This window comes from Stegostoma tigrinum, chromosome 23 (genome assembly GCF_030684315.1).
Source record: "Stegostoma tigrinum isolate sSteTig4 chromosome 23, sSteTig4.hap1, whole genome shotgun sequence".
Taxonomy (NCBI): domain Eukaryota; kingdom Metazoa; phylum Chordata; class Chondrichthyes; order Orectolobiformes; family Stegostomatidae; genus Stegostoma; species Stegostoma tigrinum.
This window is the reverse complement of record NC_081376.1, coordinates 48,835,787-48,852,529: the sequence shown is the minus strand read 5'-3', so window position 1 is coordinate 48,852,529 and position 16,743 is coordinate 48,835,787. Positions and strand designations below refer to the sequence as shown.

General features: G+C 38.6%; 1 protein-coding gene across 5 annotated transcripts in view; it reads left to right on the top strand.

Annotated features, from left to right (window-relative positions):
- brd8a (bromodomain containing 8a) overlaps positions 1-16,256 on the top strand; it is a 57,041-nt gene extending 40,785 nt beyond the window's left edge. For 4 of the 5 annotated variants that reach the window (XM_048552597.2, XM_048552596.2, XM_048552601.2 and 1 more), the window contains 3 exons: positions 3,163-3,207; positions 14,224-14,306; positions 14,830-16,256. In XM_048552597.2, the coding sequence (XP_048408554.1) occupies positions 3,163-3,207; positions 14,224-14,306; positions 14,830-14,875 (174 nt within the window). In that variant the 3' untranslated portion in view covers positions 14,876-16,256. The remainder of the gene's footprint in view (positions 1-3,162; positions 3,208-14,223; positions 14,307-14,829) is intronic. The other variant, XM_048552598.2, reaches the window with a different exon arrangement.
- The last annotated feature ends 487 nt before the right edge of the window (positions 16,257-16,743 follow it).

Here is a 16,743-nt window from a genome sequence, read left to right as displayed (position 1 = left end):
TGCTCACAGAATTGATCTCATGATCTAGTATGACAGACCCTGTTATCTGGTACCCAGGCACCTGGCAATCATAAAGGTACCTCCTTGCTGCATGTGGCAGTTTTCCCAAAATAAGATAGTCTGAGATTTAGAAGAAAAAGCAGAATTGTAGCCTCTTCAAAACATTATCAAAGCTGAGTGGAGAACCCCTTTCGATCAAAGTGTCAGCAGTAGTTCTGAGCAGTTCTGGCCGCCCACATTTAAAACGTGCATTCATCTTGTGGTACTGACAAGTCGAGTTTTCTTTTACCACTACCATTTCCCGGTACCCTGTGGATTCATATAACCAGCACCCCTCAATCATTGAAACTAAAACCAAAATTGCTGAAGAAACTCAGCAAGTCTGGCAGCTGTGGAGAGGAAGCAGAGTTAACATTTTGTGACCGATGGCCTTTCTTCAGAAATCTCCATATTCACTGTGTGTGATGGAAACAGGGGAGATTTACTGTATTGCTAACATTTTCATTTAATTAGGTTTTGTGGGACTGGGTGAGCCTGATGCCAAAAATACCCCAAACCATTATTAATATTGTACATACTGTTACTTAAATATATCAAAGTACTTGTGACACATAATTTTAAAATTATAGTTAATTTGCAAGTTGGTGGATATAAAAATTGGTGGCTGTTAATGATGAATTTGTTGTAGGATTCTGAGAATAACAAGAATTGAGACATATCAATATGAGAGTTGAAAGGAGGAGGAAACTTTGAGAAGTAATTTTTAGGGGTGAACATGAGTTCATCCTTTTTCCTGCCCACCAGGAGAGAATGTGGCATGGCTCTAACTTAAACAGATCAGCAAGTTCTGAAGTTCTGCCTTTGATTCAGTTGATTTCAAGTTATGCCACATCAGCTAAGGTTACTTGGGGGTATGACAGTTGGTGCTACCATCACTGAAGTACGAGTAGGGCTGGAATAGATGGAAAGTGGACCTTTTTGTGACCACCATCAGGTGGTCAAGTAAACTTGTAGATGTGTGTCATTTTAAAAGTAGTATCATTTCAACCCTGGTTCATTATAGCTGAAATGCTTACTCTGACTCATTGACCATGCTGACGCATCTCAAGTTTTGTATTGTGGCGAGTACACTATTTATGCAATGAGATCTAAATTAAGGCATAGTCCAATAATAATATTGAGACAAATTAGTTTTGGTGAGAGTGGTAAGACTTTCTGACAAAAGAGATCAAAATAATTTTAGGTTAGCACTGCAGCCTCACAGCGCCAGGGACTTGGGTTCCAAGCCAGCCTCGGGTGACTGTCTGTCTGTACATTCTCCCTGTGTCTGCATGAGTTTCCTCCAGGTGTTTCAGTTTCCTCTCACAGGCCAAAGACTTGCAGGCTAGGTGGATTGGCCATACTAAATTGCCTGTAGTGTTCAGGGCTGTGTGGGTTATAGGGGGATGGGTCTGGATGGGATGCTGGAAGGGACGGTGTGGACTTGTTGGGCCGAAGGGCCTGTTTCCACACTGTAAGGATTCTACGATTTTATGAAAGCAAAAACTGAAAAAAAAAACATTTGGGTAGTATAAGCTAGAAGTAATTAACAATATTAATTTTTTAGATGTTGTAGGGAATCAGAGGAAGAAATGGTGACACAGTGGCTCACTGGTTAGCACTGCTGCCTCACGGCGCCCAGATTCCACCCTTGGGTGGCTGTCTGTGTGGAGTTTGCACATTCTCCCTGTGTCTGCATGAGTGTCTTCCTGGTGCACCGGTTTCCTCCCACAATCCAAAGAAGTGCAGCCTAGGTGGATCGTCCATGCTAAATTTCCCATAGTGTTCAGGCGTGTGTAGAATGGCTGGGTTATAAGGGGATGGGTCTGGGTGGGATGCTGTCAAGAGTTGGTTTAAGTTATAGCCATGCCATATTCTCTCCTGGTGAGCAGGAAAAAGGATGAACTCATGTTCACCCCTAAAAATTGTGTGGACTTCTTGGGCTGAAGGACATGTTTCCACACCGTAGGGATTCTATGGTGATGATAGACTTTAGTCATCAAAGCTGAAAAGCTATTAAGAAACTAATTCCTTTTGGGAGCCCTTTACATTTCCTGACAACCACTGTCTAATAAATAATTTACACTGCTTCCGATTGATGGAACTATTACCACAATAAAATACAAGAAGTGCTTCAGTTATGCTTCAATTCTGATTGATCTCCCTCAGGGATGATTTTGAGATTATAGTAAAGTTTGCCTCTTGACATCTCATAGTATTTACATTATCACTGGGCTTTCATTCCAAACTTGTTGATGAAAATTAATCCCTTGATGTAAAATGCTTCTGCTGTTGCATGCTGACTCTTCAGAGAAGCGCTGTAATCCTCAGAGTGACAACAAAGTATAAAACAATTAGTCTTTGGGGGGGTATCCCTGGACGGCCACCGTTTGGATTCTCAAGTCATGGTAAGGACAAAAGCTTACTCTGGTATTCGCTGAATTGACTGTTAGTGAAATTCTGGTAAGTGACTGGATTCACACCTTGCCTGAGCATCATTGTTCAGATAGTTGGAACTATTTAAGTTTTGTCATTGAAATCACCGATAATGGCCTTGAATATGTAACACCATTTTTTTCAGCACAATAAAATGCAAGTTTATTTAATCCCTTGGAATAGGTTTTATACATCCTATCTCAAGAATGACAAATGCTTATATGGTAGAAGCTATTACTACTTTTAAAAACAGCACCAGATGTCTAACCAGTGAAAGCATAATAGCAGTTATATTTGCTTGTACAACTGATCTTCTGTGTACAGTAATCATAAACATGTAATGTAAGTAGGTAGATTTCAGAATCCTAGCCCAGGAATAAAACCATAGGTAGAACTACTGTTTTAACATTGATTATGTCGTCAAGCAAATATAATCGCCTTTCAGCTACGTTTATGGAAGTAGTAGCTTACCTTCCACTTAACAGTTGATAGATGATTCAGGAATGCCATCATTTTGTCCTTAAAATCTGGACTTCGTGATTGGTTTTCCACCTGGTTACAAATCATTCCTGCTCGCATGCAATTGACTGGAAATCCAGATTGATGTCTTGAGAGAGGAGTGTAGTTGGTTTGCTTTTGTTTGTTTAGGTTGACTCTGATTTGGTGTTTTTCTTTGTCCTTTAACAGGACAGTGTCCCCATGGGTTCTCCTGCCTTCCTTCTATCTCTCTTTGTAAGTATTTAATGCAGATTATAAATAATAACTCGCTTTAGGAGATTTCAGAGTCCAGACTGTTCTGCCCTGAATGTGAACCCAAATTATCTGTCTCAAACTATCGTAAATGCTGTGGTTTATAGCTGATTAAAATCTAAAGTTTTGTTTCTGTGAAAGATTGTTTGGAAGAGATTGTTCCAGTTTCAAATAATAACTAGTTTTTAATTTTTCTGTAAAAACGCATCAAAATATGTTATGTTTGATAACCTATGCCAGCAACTGTGTGACTGTAGTCAGTGCCAGTTTGTAGCTGATTGTGTCAAATGAGCTGACATTGGTTTGGTGCTATCTGGAGAAAGATCTTTCAGTTTAGATGTGGAATCAAGCAACATAAAAACTTCAACCAAAGCAGCATTTTCTTAGGAAACCTAGGGAATAAAGCATTTTTTAATGCTGTGTACCAGAATTTTCAAGAAACCAGAGATATGTAAACTAATGGAAGAAAGCTGCTAGATCTTGTGAAGGACAGTTTAAGGTATTTACATGCCTAGTGCTAAAATTGTGCAGGATCAAAATGCTCAGGACCCAGCAATCAGGAGCATTGACAATGGAACAGGTAGGTGATGCTTCACTCACTCTAAGATGGTGGTTAATTTTTTTCTTAACAGATTTACTTTAAATCCCAACTTTTACTTGAGGGAATTGTTAGTGTTTATTAACCTTTTTTAAAATTAGCTCAAATAGTATTTTAAACCATGTGCTGCTGTTTAGTCAGAAAGCCTGAGTTGCAGTGCATCATCCAATGGAACAATTCCTTTTCTTGCCTGTGTTGACTTCTAGGTAAAATTACAACACCCAAGCAACATTGTCCTTTTTCTTTGCTGTGCTGCATTACATTCTGGAGAAGTTGGCAAAATATTTGTGTATATTTTTAAGGAAGCAATCTTTGCAGCATGTTGCACACTCTCATGGAATTCCCTACAGAAAGAAACAGTGGGAAATGAGAGGATTTTAGTATTACAAGCTGCTTATTCCCATAATAGAACACTACATGCTGCAGGTTTTCTTTGTCTGTTACAACGCTTGCACTTTTCCATTTTCATGTTTAAACAGGACCAATTTGGCCTTGCACCAGGAAATGCTAGTCTGAAATGCTACTACTGAAGCTGCATTATGCCTTAATCAGTGTGACTTAAGGAAAAGTGATTTCATGAAATCATAGAGCAGCAACAATATATTCTGTTTAAAGAGGCAAGACTACCAACATTGAAATCATCAAAAACCGAGAGGGACAAATTAGTATATATTATCTGATAACGCAGCCAGTTCCTCTAGGCCCTGCAACATGAAAACCTTGATCAGTGGTTGCCCAGCAGCAAACAATGGTTGGTTATACATCTGTTCCTCCATTTCTTGAAGTCCCTTAGTATAAAGATCACAGTTTTATATAATGATCTCCAATTCTATTCTTCTAATTTTGAATTGTGCTTCTATCAGACTAAGTAGCAGTCAGTTTTTTTTGCCATGCAAGATACTTTTGAATTTTATCAAGAATTTATAAGTATTCTTAAGTAATTTTAAATTCATTGAATAAGCTTGTGTTTTTAATAAAAATCAATTTAGTTAACCATGTAGATAATGCTGAATTGTTAACGTTTTCTATCAGACAAAGTTTAATGCTGTAAGGCTTTCCATTGCAATCTTTGGATAACGGCATAATGCCACTTTCCATTGTCTAATGATTTTAAAAAGTTTTTTTGTTTTAACGTATTGATAGTGTAAATATTATCACAAAGTGCACAAACTGAAGGCTGCACTTCAGCATTCAAGTTTGGTTTATTTCCCTAAATACACTTAGCGTAAGGCTTCAAATCGAACCTTAACAACATTGTTTTAACTTCAAATTCCATTGTGTTCCAAGTGGACAATTAAAGAAATGTTTACAAATTTCATCCTTATATCTGTGACAGATTAAACATCATCCTTAACCCAAGAGTTTTAGACATGCATTGCACTGCGTGTTCATATTATATTGAGTAAGTTGAGTCAGCTGGAAGTATGAAAATTATGACAACCATAATAATATAACACTACAATGTGAGAAAATATGACTTTTTAGTTTAGTTGTGCATCTTTGTTCATTGGATCCCAATTTAAATTTACGATCAGAAATTGCAGCAGTAGTAGGCCACATGGTCCCTTGACCCACCTTGTATCGTAATCAGAGTAATACAACACAGAAATAGATGCTTTGGTCCAACTAGCCCACATTGACAATGTTCCCAAACTAAACTAGTCTCACTTGACTGCATTTGACTCAAGCTTTCCAACCTTTCCTATTCATGAACTTAACTAAATGTCCTTTTAAATTTTGTAACTGAACCCACGACCACCACTACTTCCGGAAGTTAATTCCACACACAAACCATCCTCTCTGTAGAAAGGTTGCCCCCTCCTGTCCTTTATTAAAACTTCCTCCTCTCACTTTTTTAAAAAAAAGCACCCCCTACTTTTGAACTCCACACCCTAGGGAAAAGCCCCTTGCTGTGTACCTCATCTATACCTTCATGATTTTACAAACCTGTATAAGGTCACCCCTTAACCTTCTACGCTCCAGTGCAAAAAGGCCCAGCCTATCTGGCCTTGCCATTCAGTAAGAATCTGATAGTGGCCTTAACTTTGTTTTGCAGCCTGTTACCCTTACCCCCCACCCCCCCAACTTAGTCCAAGAACGTACCTATCTTGGCCTTAAATATACTTAATGACTCAGTCTCTTCAGCTCCCTGGACTAGAGAATTCCAAAGATTCACAAGACACGGAATGAGCAACCTCATATTCTGACATTATACTGTCTAATGGTAATTTGCCCTAATAAGATCACATCTGATTTTTCTTAATGCCAACAAGTATAGGCCTAACTTGCTTAATGTTACCTTACAAGGCATAGCATCTTGATCCAAGGAATCAACGTAGTAAAGTTTCTCTGAGCTGCCATCAATACAAATATTATCTCCTTTTAAAGATGAGGCTGAAATTATATACACTACTCAACTTTGGGCTCTCTAATGCCATGTATAGCTGTCACAAGACTTCCCTACATTACACTGCACCCCCTTTGAATGGAGTCCAACACTTCAGTAATGAGCAAGTTAGATAAAGGACAGCCAGCAGACATGATCTTCTGGATTTCCAGAAGGCCTTTGACAAGGTGCTGCACCGGAGGCTGACTGGCAGAAGGCAGAGACTGGAGATAAAGGGGACTTCTTTATTTGCAATTTGGTGACTTGTGGAGTTCTGCAGGGGTCAGTATTGGAACCACGACTATTCCCATCATATCTTAATGATCTGGACAAAGAAATTGAGAACATTGTTGCTAAGTTTGTACGTGACACAAAGATGATTAAAGGCCTTGTCATATAAGGAGCAATTGAGGACTCTGGATCTGTACTCTGAGTTTAGAAAGATGAGTGGGGATCTCATTTAAACTTGAAGAGTATTGAAAGGCCTGGACAGAGCGGATGTGGAGAAGTTGCTTCCAAAAGTAGGAGAGACTAGGACCTGAGGGCACAGCCTCAGGGTGAAGGGTTGACCCTTTAGAACTGAGATGAGGGATTCTTTCAACCAGATGTTGGCTAGTCTGTGGAGCTCATTACCACGGAAGGCTGTGGGGGCCAAGTCATTGAACATACTTAAGACAGAGATAGGTAAGTTCTTGATTGGTATGGGGATCAAGTATTATGAGGAGAATGGAGTTGAGAAACCTATCAGCCATGATTGAGAGCAGACTTGATTGGTGAAATGGCCTAATTCTTCTTCTTTGATTTGGGTTTTATTTGCCTTCTAATTACTTGCTGTGCCCATATGTTAAATTCTAATATTTCATGTACCACGGCAATTTGTAGTCACTCCTCACTTGCATTGATAGGAAGAATAGGAAAGATATTATTTAAGTGGCCTCCCACTTTCCAACATTATACTCCCAAGTGCCAAATTTCTGCAAACTCTCCTAACCTATATTCCTTTGCATATACTTTCGCACTAGCTTCATATCATCGGCAAATTTGGCTATAATACATGCGGTCCCTTCATCAAATATGTTTTCGTAAGTTATGGCAGCATGAAAATTACCCACTTGGTTCTACTGCCTGTTCTCTGATGGTTAATTGGCCTGTCCAGAATTGCAGGAATTCTAGCACGATAACTACTTTCAAGAGACCCTGCTCTTTTGGCATCAAGGATGCAGGCCATTGGGTCCAGGAAAGTCATCAACATTTAGTCTCATCATTTTGCTTAGTGCTTTTTCCTCAAGTTATAGTTAAAGTTATTCCCTCTCTTTTGCCTCTGACATTGCCCCTGTTGTTGGGATATTTTACATTGCCTTCACTAGAAGAAGACACAATTAATACTTTCAAGTCTTTGCTGATTCCCATTATTAATCATTTAGCTTCATCTTGTAAAAGACCAATGTTTATTTTAGCTGCAAGCTTCCTTTTCTATATACTTAGAGAAGTTTTATAGCTCTTGCTGGTTTATTTTAAATTTTTTGCCTTTTTTTTAAAAAGCACTTTCTTTTTCTTAAAAATTCGCTCATTTTCTGCCTACCACACTGCAGCATTGAATGACTTTTCTTTCAATTTTATATCGTCCTAAACTATTTTGGCCCACCACAAAACTTCATTCTTCACATAGTGTTTCTTTTTTCTTTTTCCATAGAATATATCTTTGTTGAGAATAATAGAATATCTCTTCAACTATGTTGCTGCTTACCTTTTTGGTCTATGCTCACAATTCGCATTAGCCAAATCACAGTAAACCCTGAGTATCTGCAAAATCACGAATCATGAATTCGCCCTATCTGTGCTTAAAAAAAAATAAGTAGCAACAAAAATTAATGTCCACAGGCAAAAATTGCGTATCTGCCATCTCTAACCTCTCTTCAAATGAGCGTCATGCTCGTGAATTTTATCATTCACGGAAGTTTTCAAGCATGTAACCCTCATGGCTAAGGAGAAGTAACTAGTTAGTTATGTCTTCATAAATTTGTAGTTGGCTTTTATTTAAATTTACAACACTAGAATCAACCGCAAATTTCTTGTCCCCAAACCGAATGTGAAATTTGATCGTTAATTTTTCCTTGGAGGAAGCTTGTTAATTCTGTCTTATTACACATTGCAAGCTCTAAAATTGTCAGTTCTCTGATTGGTTCCACAACATATTGACCTGAATGCACCCAATTAACATGTCCTTAAGACTAACTTTACCATTTTAATTTGTCCAATCTATATGAAAAGCAAAATCACAATAGTTGTGGTACCTTTCTTACAAGCCTCCATTCTTTCTTTGATTTATGCTTTTGCCCTTCAGTATGGCTACAATTTGGATTCCTGCAGTCAATGTCCACCAGTAACTTACTCCCCTTGTTATTTTTATCTTGACTCAAATTGATTCAACATCATGATCATTCAAGATTATTTGTCACTTTCATACTAATTTCCTGTTTTTAAAAAAGGTGATTCATTTGCATTTCCTTTCTCCTGATCCTTTCAAAATCTATTATCTCTGAATATTCAATTTTCATCCTTTTGCAACTACATCACTATAATGGTTATAAAGTTAAACCCATTTACTTTATTTGGACTACTAATTCATCTATCTATTGAGCACAGCTGGACATTTCAAAAATCTGCATAATTCCTTATAACCGTTCATAAAAGTACCCAAGATAGAAAATGAGTGTCACTTTATCCATGATAGTATCAGAGATAATGGGAACTGCAGATGCTGGAGATTCCAAGATAATAAAATGTGAGGCTGGATGAACACAGCAGGCCAAGCAGCATCTCAGGAGCACAAAAGCTGACGTTTCGGGCCTAGACCCTTCATCAGAGAGGGGGATGGGGGGAGGAGGAGGAAGTTATGGAAGGGATACTGAACTGTCTCTGGTGATTCAGTACTGTAAAGTGATGCTGTTAAGACAGCTTGTAAAATATAAATTCTGAGTGCTTTGAAACCTTTAAAATTACATTATAGCTGAATAGAAATAGTCTGAAGGAGGGTTCAGGCCCGAAACGACAGCTTTCCTGCTTGGCCTGCTGTGTTCATCCAGCTCTAAACCTTGTAATCTCTTTTAGCTAAACAGTTGGTTTATTCTGTTTTATCTTCATTGTGTTAAAAAACTTTGATTTATTGTTAAAATGGAAGGTGGAGCATTGGATGCTTGTGTGTGTGTATATTCCAGTTCCCTCCCCCCATCCCCCTCTCTGATGAAGGGTCTAGGCCCGAAACGTCAGCTTTTGTGCTCCTGAGATGCTGCTTGGCCTGCTGTGTTCATCCAGCCTCACATTTTATTGTCACTTTATCCATGTTAGCCCCTACATCCGGAACATAACTTAAAACACGTGGTTTTGTATAGATGCATTGAAAGCTTTCTAGTAGTATGAAAAGAGCAGTTCTTTGCATAACATCAAAATAGCAATTTTGTCATTATTTAAAGTTTAAGTAAAAAAATGTGCTAAAATGTGACAGTACAATGTGAATTATTTGATTTTTTAAAAATACTTTACAAAGTGCACTCAAATTCAGTGCTCAATGTGTTTCACTTTCAGTAGTTACTGTTGTTACATGATGGGTTTTGAGGACAAATTCACTGAGGAGAAACCTCATGGAGGCCATAATTTACAATAAAAGGGCCAATGTGATTTTTAAAATTTGGAATCGGTCATGTCATCTAACTGTGGCTTAGTGAGTTTCCTGTGAAGTTTTTAGGTTCTGCATTCTTTTGAATTGGCTAATTTCAGGTGGAGGAATTGTTGGCCATAATAGTTTTGCCTTTAATGGACTCTTGGTTAGTGAAGGTGTTATTATGATTGTTGATGTTATTATTGGACAAGTCTAATCCCAGACTGAAATCTGGTATCTCGCTGAAACACACACAAGCATCCAATGCTCCACCTTCCATTTTAACAATAAATCAAAGTTTTTTAACACAATGAAGATAAAACAGAATAAACCAACTGTTTAGCTAAAAGAGATTACAAGGTTTAGAGCTGGATGAACACAGCAGGCCAAGCAGGAAAGCTGTCGTTTCGGGCCTGAACCCTCCTTCAGACTATTTCTATTCAGCTATAATGTAATTTTAAAGGTTTCAAAGCACTCAGAATTTATATTTTACAAGCTGTCTTAACAGCATCACTTTACAGTACTGAATCACCAGAGACAGTTCAGTATCCCTTCCATAACTTTGATATGTCAGTTGTGAATCTTGAGGAGGAAGCTATCAATCTGTTAGGATTAAGGATTTAGAGCAAATAGACTTTAACAGCATCACACCAAATCAAACGTTCCAGGGCTGGAGCTTTCAAAATAAATTCCTTCCGCTGTGGTAACTTAGTTCCTTACAGTTCTAAACAATCTCCGTTCTTCAGGAATAACTGTTTAATATGTCTAACTTCCTCCCAGAATCTTTCTGAATTGAGGGCAACATTTTTCTAAGTTTATGGGTGTTGCCCCATAAGGAAAACAAAATCCAGTTCTTCTAACCATAAACAAACTAATGCGTACTCTGTCCACTCTGTTGAACTCTCTGAAAGCAAACAAATTCCCATTAGCATTTCAGAGTCTATCTCTTGTATTTTTGTTTATTCATAAGGAAGTTTCAGAAATACTGACAAGTTAATCAGTAAACCCCTGCTGATGCATATACCAAACCTCAGGTGCTACTAGTCAAAAATCAAAACTCTACAATAAGTGACATTAAATATGTATAAATAAAATGCCTTACCTCAAGGGAGAAATGTCTTAGGTTTGTTCACATAACTATATTATGCCCTGTGACACCAATAGCTGATGGTTGATGACTGGTTCATAGAGCAACTACCCATGCTCCAGAATAGGTTCCTGATGCTCTCTGTGATTGAAATGTGAATAATTGCCATTTAGAGGAAGCATTATCCCGTACTAGGAGTCATTGGGACTGGTAGGGGTTTGAGGGAAGTAATTTGCAAAGCTCTGTCTCATATAGTGGACAGTCTGTGTCATGGACATGATTTACTCATTGATATTGAAACTAAAGCTGGGTAGTCAGTGTGGTTCATTCCCCAGTGCTGTCAGCCTCCTGTGCATCAGTGTAAATCTGCAAAATGCCTTTTGAAGCTGTGCTCGGGAGCAGATTTTATTCACATATATTTTGAGTTCTATGGTCAGGTGCAAAGTCTATGTTCAAACTTTTAGAGTGTAAATCAAATTAAAATGATCTGCTATGAACCTTTACCTCACAAAGTCCTTTTTTAGATTTGGAAGTGAGTTTCAATACATTTAAGGAGAAGTTGGAATGAAAACAAATCATATTTAATTTTATTTCACTCTTGAAATTTCTTTGTGTATATGATACTCTGTTGCAGGGTCAGGCAGCTGGGAAGAAAAGATAGGCTAGTTAATTTAAAATTCTCAATGTTTTCAATGAAGTTTTTTGCCTATTATTCTTAGTTGAGGTGTTAATACTATCAAACAATTATTTTCCACTCTAATTAGACTCGAATAAATTAAATTAACTTCAGACATGAAGATGGTTTGTAAAGCAGCAAATACTCATTTATATGAGTAAGCTGCAGTATTTTTGGGATTACTGTACTTGGGACATGTGGAGAAAAACGTCCCCAGGATTTAGTCATTTAAATTAATCTTTAAATCGATTTCAATGCTGCCTATCCAATAAAGACATCTGACTAATCATAGCCTTGTTAACACTTGGATAATTGTTTTACTAGTAATTCAAGCAAATAATAAATAATATTAGATGTAAATGCCCTGTTTTGTGGTTAAATCCAACAATCTTAAACTCTGCGTTTCAGCCACATTGTTATATATTTTGATAACAAAGTGTGGAGCTGGATGAATACAGCAGACCAAGTAGCATCTTAGGAGCACAAAAGCTGACGTTTTGGCCTAGACCCTTCATCAGAAAAGGGGGATGGGGAGAGGATTCTGAAATAAATAGGGAGAGGGGGGAAGGTGGACTGAAGATGGATAGAGGAGAGGAGAGTAGAGGTGAGGAGGTAGGGAGGGGATAGGTCAGTCCGGGGAGGACGGACAGGTCAAGGGGGCGGGATGAGGTTAGTAGGTAGGAAATGGAGGTGCAGCTTGAGGTGGGAGGAGGGGATAGGTGAGAGGAAGAGCGGATTAAGAAGACGGGGACGAGCTGGGCTGGTTTTGGGATGCAGTGGGGGGAGGGGAGATTTTGAAGCTGGTGAAATCCACATTGATACCATTGGGCTGTAGGGTTCCCAAGCGGAATATGAGTTGCTGTTCCTGCAACCTTCGGGTGGCATCATTGTCGCACTGCAGGAGGCCCAGGATGGACATGTCGTCTAAGGAATGGGAAAGAGAATTAAAATGGTTCGCGACTGGGAGGTGCAGTTGTTTATTAAGAACAGAGCGTAGGTATTCTGCAAAGCGGTCCCCAAGCTTCTGCTTGGTTTCCCCAATGTAGAGGAAGCCACAATGGGTACAGCGGATGCAGTATACCACACTGGCAGATGTGCAGGTGAATATCTGCTTGATGTGGAAAGTCATCTTGGGGCCTGGGATGGGGGTGAGGGAGGAGGTGTGGGGGCAAGTGTAGCACTTCCTGCAGTTGCAGTGGAAAGTAGTGGGGTTGGAGGGGAGTGTGGAGCGGACAAGGGAGTCGCGGAGAGAGTGGTCTCTCTGGAAGGCAGACAAGGGTGGGGGCGGGAAAAATGTCTTGGGTGGTGGGGTCGGATTGTAGATGGCGGAAGTGTCGGAGGATGATGCGTTGTATCCGGAGGTTGGTGGAGTGGTATGTGAGGATAAGGGGGATTCTCTTTCGGCAGTTATTGCGGGGGCGGGGTGGAAAGGCTGAGTTGCTGGAAATGCGGGAGACACGGTCGAGGGCGCTCTCGACCACTGCATGGGGGTGGGGAGGGGGGCAGCGGAGGTGGGTGTGCAGAAGTTGCAGTCCTTGAAGAACGAGGACGTCTGGGATGTACGGGAGTAGAATGCCTCATCCTGGGAGCAGATGTGGCAGTGGTGAAGGAATTAGGAAAAGGGGATGGAATTTTTGCAGGAAGGTGGGTGGGAGTCGATGGGCTTGAAATGGACATCGGTTTCTAGTTGGTTGCCTGAGATGGAGACAGAGGGGTCCAGGAAGGTGAGGGACGTGTTGGAGATGGTCCAGGTGAACTTGAGGTTGGGGTGGCAGGCGTTGGTGAAGTGGATGAACTGTTCGAGCTCCTCTTGGGAGCACGAGGCGGCGCCGATACAGTCATCAATGTAACACAGGAAGAGGTGGGGTTTGGGGCCTGTGTAGGTGCGGAAGAGGGACTGTTTGTGTTTTGTTTAAGGGTCTGCTTTTAACAATGCGACTTTCAGTCCTGGATTTTTCCAGTCATTCGCCAGAAAGTTCCACATTTTTCAAGTGTATTTGTGATGTAATTTGTGATTGAAGGTATTTCAATCCTACAAATTTAATGCACCTTTACAACTAATGGCCTACGCTATGTACAGAAGAAACATTTCAATTAAGCAAAATAATCACTTACACTGAAGTTATTGCTAATAAGGGTGTTGTGTATGTCTCCTCTCCCTTCTTTTCTAGATTTTAACTGCTGGTGATTAAATGTCAAATAAAAACTTTGGTTCCCAAAATATATTTTATTAAATATTCAGAGCACAACTTTAGCATTTAGCTCCTTGAACTGCTGCATTTTTATCATTTTGTCTACACAGAAGTTTCAGAGTAGGTATTTTCCTCTTACCTGGTTGCAGAAGTTAATTACGTTGGAGAGATTTTTGTCATCAGCTCATGTTGTCATAGTACTGGCTGAAATACATTGGAAATCCACAAGTTTTGCCTGTTCTAAATTTATTTTGATTTCAGCAATTGCATGATAGTAATACAGAAACTTCTACTTTATTCAATCATTGATTTTCGAACATGCTTTTCAAGAAAAAAATTAATGGGATGTATCTTTAAAAGCTGTCCTGTGTTGATATTTCTAGTTTCCCCATGTATTTCAGCCAGCAACAGTAAGCGCTGTGAAATCAGCTGATGACAAAATACTGTTAATGATGTCTACAAAGCAGTTAATTACTGCTACCAAGTAAGTGGAATGCATTCAGTTTGGATATTTTTGAAATGAAGATAGAATGTATTGGGCATTCAGAGTGCTTTGCATTATCAAGGATGTTTCTCACTTTTATGTGATGTTGATTCTTCAACAAGAGTTCCCCAATATTTTTCATGTTGTTTTATCCTGCTTAAGTTATTTGATTTCAGTCTTCATCATCAATGTATTAATTTATTTAAATGCTGTCTTCATTTCCTGTTCTTCTTTCTGGAGCTATTACTATTCACTGTACATGAATCCTTGTTTTGTTAATATATTTTTGCCTTCATTTCCAAAAAAGGAACACCAGTTTTTGTGTCATGTACTGCAAGATATAACTTGGTGGAAACTATTTGTACTAACTAGTTTTTTTTGTTTTATGACAATTTGTTACCAATGCATGTTCATTCTGCCTGACAAAATATAGTGTTCTGAAATGTATAAAAACTACTGTGAGTGTACGTGCTTAATTATTCCCCAGTAGGCAGTGAAAAAGAGTAATTGTTCTTTCCATTAGGATGGTGGTACAAGAGGACGTCGCTGTGCCATTGAAGCAGATATGAAAATGAAGAAATGATCATCTCCTATAAGACCTGACCATGTGAAATGTTCAGCACTGTGTGTAAAGACCAATGAAGCCGCACTGTCTTCGTTAGCATTGATAAGAATTATATTGTACAGTCTTGTTTCTAGTGTACAGATTTTGTTCTGAGAACAATATATGAGCTTAATAAAACTATTTTGACAGTGTTATGGCTTTGGAGAATTTAGATTACACTGAGTTTTGGTTAATGCTAATTGAAGAAAGGGCAATTATTTATAATTTTAGTATTATTAGCATTAGTAAGTATGCTTATTTTGATGAACTCAGTATTTTTGCTTGTATGATGTAGAACAAAATCTTTGTGTGTGCAATGCTTAAGCATTTTAAGATTTTTTTTTGGTTTTCCAGAGCACTTTTTCAAATTTTTTTTGTTGAATTGCCTCTCAAGTCAACTTTGGGTAAATATCTCAGTTTTGTATAATGTACAAATATTCGAAACTTTGGACTGATTTGGAATGTTCCTTGGCACTATCTTGAGACTTGGGACAATCTTAAGACAAATTAAATAGGTAAATGGGTACAGAATTGATGCAACACTTGTTTGACTCCAGTCATAGCTTTCTCTCTTCTAGGTTTACTAGTAAAGAGACACTTCAAGAATGTTTGATTTTGTTCAGAGGCTTGGCACGAAATTGTTCAAACATGAATTAACATGGAGCTTGAGTAGCATTGTGTATTTTACCCAGTGAGAGTAAGCTTTGACCTCTCTTGACTATAAAGAGCTGATTTAAAGCCATGTTGCAGAAATTTATTATTCTGTAATACTCTAAGTTGGTTATCTTACATGAGTGGTTGGTGTATCAGATTGATGCAGCACTAGATGTACCTGAAATTGGGATCGAAGGACATTACTGGACTCGAGTTAAGGAAATTTTATGCTGCTACTGGCTCATCTACAGCTGAGCTGAAGGTTTTTGATGAGACAACAAAAGTGGGTAAATGTTTAGTTCTTCAATATCCATGGCCCTCATCTTGAATACATAATCAGCAGAATTTTCTTTAATTCCTACAACTGCCCTTGTACTCGCATGTTGCTCACTGCAATCCAGCTAGTAATAGATTTCCCCCTGCTGTGTTTTGAACAGACCACTAGAAGCAAATTCACATGAAAGTAAAGGGCAAAACGTTTTGTGAATCGAAACATTTTAATTCTTGTGATTTTTAAATGAGTGCAGAAATTAGAAAGTAAATTCTGCAGTTTTCCCTAAAATACAGAATTATTTATATGACCCTATTTTAAAGTATAGTAAAGTAACTACAATTCATAATTATGATGTTACTATTGTCAGATGTGACGACTGATGATTTAATATATAACATAAATAAAGTATTCTCTGCTATATTCTGTTTCCATTATACTTTTCATCTGTTGCGTTGCATACGTCACGCCCTGAGGCTTAACTTCTGTAAAATAAACACTTGTCTTTCTCCCATATCCAACTGAAAAGTTTGTGCGTAATGAATGTTTGGGCCAGCATTAGCTCAGTAGGTAACACTCACCTTTTGATTTCAGAAGTCTGTCATTTCAAATGTCTCTGTAGAGACTTCAATACACTATCATGGCAGACACTCCAATCCTATGCTAAGTCGTTACACTCTTGTAGGTATGCCAGCTTTCAGATGAAAGTTTAAACAAACCACCAGTTTCTCCCAAACCATCCCACTTAGATATTTTGAAGAAGATTAGTGGAGTCCAACCTTATGTCCTAGTCAATATCTATCCCTTGACCTACGTTTAAAACATGAATTAGTCATTACCACATTGCTGTTAATGGTAAATAAAAACCGAAAGAACTGCGGACGCTGTAAATCAGGAACAAAAACAGA